The following is a 2,927-nucleotide window of genomic DNA, read 5'->3' on the forward strand; positions in this document are numbered from 1 at the left end:
TTTGTTTTTCTCCGGTACCGGGAACCGAACTCACGACCTTGCGCTTGCCAGGCAGGCGCTTTTGCCGCTGAGCTAAATCCCCAGCCCCTGCAGGTGCATTTTGAATTTCTTCTGTAAAGGCTAGCAGTGTAATGGGATTTCTGTGGTAAAGGATATCTTTTAAGAAATGAAAGTAAACACATTAAAATATTCAAAGAAGACTGAAGGAGGGAAACTTCAGCATGCTATAGTGGATTAGAAAAGGAACATTAACCAAATTTTATATTTGAAAGCTGGATAGCATTCAGCAGTATGGTCACTAACATATGACGGTAGACAAATGAGAAAAGACAACAAAAACGAAAATGGAAAATGGAAGAAATGGGTAATTTTTATACCATTTTTATTGTTACAACTGTTGCAGTGCATAATGAGTGCATTCCTCTTGTGCAGGTGAAATGTGTCCAAGAGACACCTTCAGATTTCCAGCGTCCTCTCCTGCCCTGTTTCCTCTCCCTCCTCTCCTGGTCTTCCTGATTTTTTCAAGCCATATATCTGCCTATTTCTCATCATATGTCTCTTGATGTAGTGTCATTTCTATTTAGAGGTTATCATGTAAGATCAATCGGTTATATTTCATCTTCTTATCCAGTTTATTTTGTGAATATTATCATCATCAGTTTAATCTATTTCCTTACAAATGACTCCATTCTTTGTACCAGGAATTGAACTCAGTGCCTTGAGCTTCCAGGCGATCGTTGGTGGCTGAGGTATAGCCTTGGCCCTCAATTTTTATTCAACTGTAGCATCACACTGATAATTTTTTAAAGAACAGAACAAGGGTTTGCTCAGTTGTGAAGAGGGGAATATCATCCAAGTGAAGGATCAAACCGTCAGGGCACTGTTTTCACATTTTAGAAACTCCTGAGCGTGTCCATAGATCGGGAATTTTCAGGTTACTTTTGGCCTCAGGGTGAAAGTCACAGTATTTCTGACTCCTGCTTAAGAGTCTGCAGCAATGAATTCTTCTCCTCCGTTAAGTGGTGCGGGCAAACGTATATGGCAACTACTGAAGTTATGATAGAGGGAAGTTATCCCATTCTCAGAGATAAACTCAGTAACCTGGAGTGTTCCTTGTATATTACAAGTAATGCATATTTAAGTTACAATTTATGTTGTTTAGATAGGCAAAATACTGGATCTTTCAACATTCACAACACAATAGAAGACCACAGAATACATGAGGAATATCAGATGGTTGCGTAGAAATGGAGGAACAAAAACCGTGGTATACAAATGGCAAAGCAGTGCAATGATTTTCACTGTGATGTTTATTTAGAATTCCCTAAAATAACTAAGAGCTTTTTCGTTTCATTATTTCAAGGCTAAGTTTTATAATAATGTACGGAATGAATCTATAGTATATTTATTAGAAGTTGACCCATTCTCTAAACCATGATTCATGTGAAACTCTGTGAAATAAGAAGTGTACGAGTTCACAGTGTTTGTCCTTCAGGGCGGGTCTCAGAAATTAGATCCCAGCCTGCTGCTGATAGTGAGTTAACTCTTGCCCCAAACAGCTTGGCTTCTTCATATGCACTGTTTCTTCTCTGCTTCAGTGATGTCTTCTCAGCTCACTTTCTTGCACACTTTCACTATTTCTCTGTATAAATTGGGCTGTGCATGTCTGTGCAGGAATCAATCACCATTGAAGACGTGACCATCAATTTCACCCCAGATGAATGGGCCCTACTGGACACACCCCAGCGGAAGCTGTATAGAGATGTGATGCTGGAAAACATCGGAAACCTGGCATCTCTTGGTGAGTCTTTTATTCAGGTTTCTGTCTGCCTACGAATATACCCAACTTCAACCCTATGTGTAATCACTCTGTCATGGTCTAGGGTGCACACTCCTTACCCCTTCAGGCTCTGCTCTGCTGTATTCTTAGACTTGAAAACTATGTCAAAGATAGTTTCATTTATTTATATGCAATCCACTCTCTAGTACAGTCTTTCAAACTATTTCATTACTTAATGTAGTTAAGTCTCCAAATGCTGGGCAAATATGGAACTTAACTAGATGGACTTTATACATACATCAGATATTAGATAGATGATTGTTATTTTCTGCAGATTATGATGAGGGTTGTGAAAATACAATGACTGTGAATAATTGAGGAGGTTACATTTTAGGCGCCTTCAGATTGTATTCACCATCCCATGGAGGTGCTCACGCCTTTCCTTTGTTCACACTTTCAGAGCCCATGTTCAGCCCTTTGTACTTTTGCATTTCGGTAGTATGTAGTTACCGTACATGCTTCTCCTCCTGGGGAGGGTCGGTGCCTTTGCAGAACTCATCTCCAATCTTTGTTCTACTCTCCCATGCCTCTGTTCTCTCTTCCTGCCTCAACTCTGGGTTTTTGTTATGTTTCGCAAAAGATGTATTTTCCCGTTAGCATATGTTTTACTCTTTATTTATATTTTGATTTTTAAAAAGAAGAACAAAATTCATGGGATATTTAAAATTGTTTGACTTATTTCCTCTTAACTTTTGTCTCATCGTGCATTCACTTTGTTGCAGACAGTTCGAGCTGATCCTTTTAGAAAGACATTAATTCTGTATTTTCTTTAAATTCACAGAAGAGCACAAATGTCTTCAGTACTACACAACCCGGGTATACAGGGCAGATTTTCTCCTAATCTAATAAAAGAACTTCACTATTTTTCTGCTTCAAACATTGCAGGGCTTCTTTAAATTTTTATTTTAAGGAGAAAAAAGCAAACTCAAAATAAAAAAAAACGTATTCTAAAAAATGACAGCAAGACTATAAAAATGATACAGAATTTCAAAACAAGATGATAGGAAATGTTTGTTGTATTACTTATTGTTATCTTCTGAGTAGTTGCTCAGATTACCAGATGTAGGAATATAAAATTGATGAAACA

At 38.0% G+C, this 2,927-nt stretch overlaps 1 protein-coding gene across 1 annotated transcript in view; it reads left to right on the top strand.

The window, feature by feature from the left end:
* Positions 1–2,927, top strand: part of LOC102021195 (zinc finger protein OZF-like) — a 38,677-nt gene that overhangs the window by 15,569 nt on the left and 20,181 nt on the right. Inside the window, exon 2 of the mRNA XM_005415021.1 lies at positions 1,675–1,801. Coding sequence (XP_005415078.1) covers positions 1,675–1,801 — 127 coding nt within the window. The remainder of the gene's footprint in view (positions 1–1,674; positions 1,802–2,927) is intronic.

This window comes from Chinchilla lanigera, unplaced genomic scaffold (assembly GCF_000276665.1).
Source record: "Chinchilla lanigera isolate Chin_1 unplaced genomic scaffold, ChiLan1.0 scaffold00223, whole genome shotgun sequence".
Taxonomy (NCBI): domain Eukaryota; kingdom Metazoa; phylum Chordata; class Mammalia; order Rodentia; family Chinchillidae; genus Chinchilla; species Chinchilla lanigera.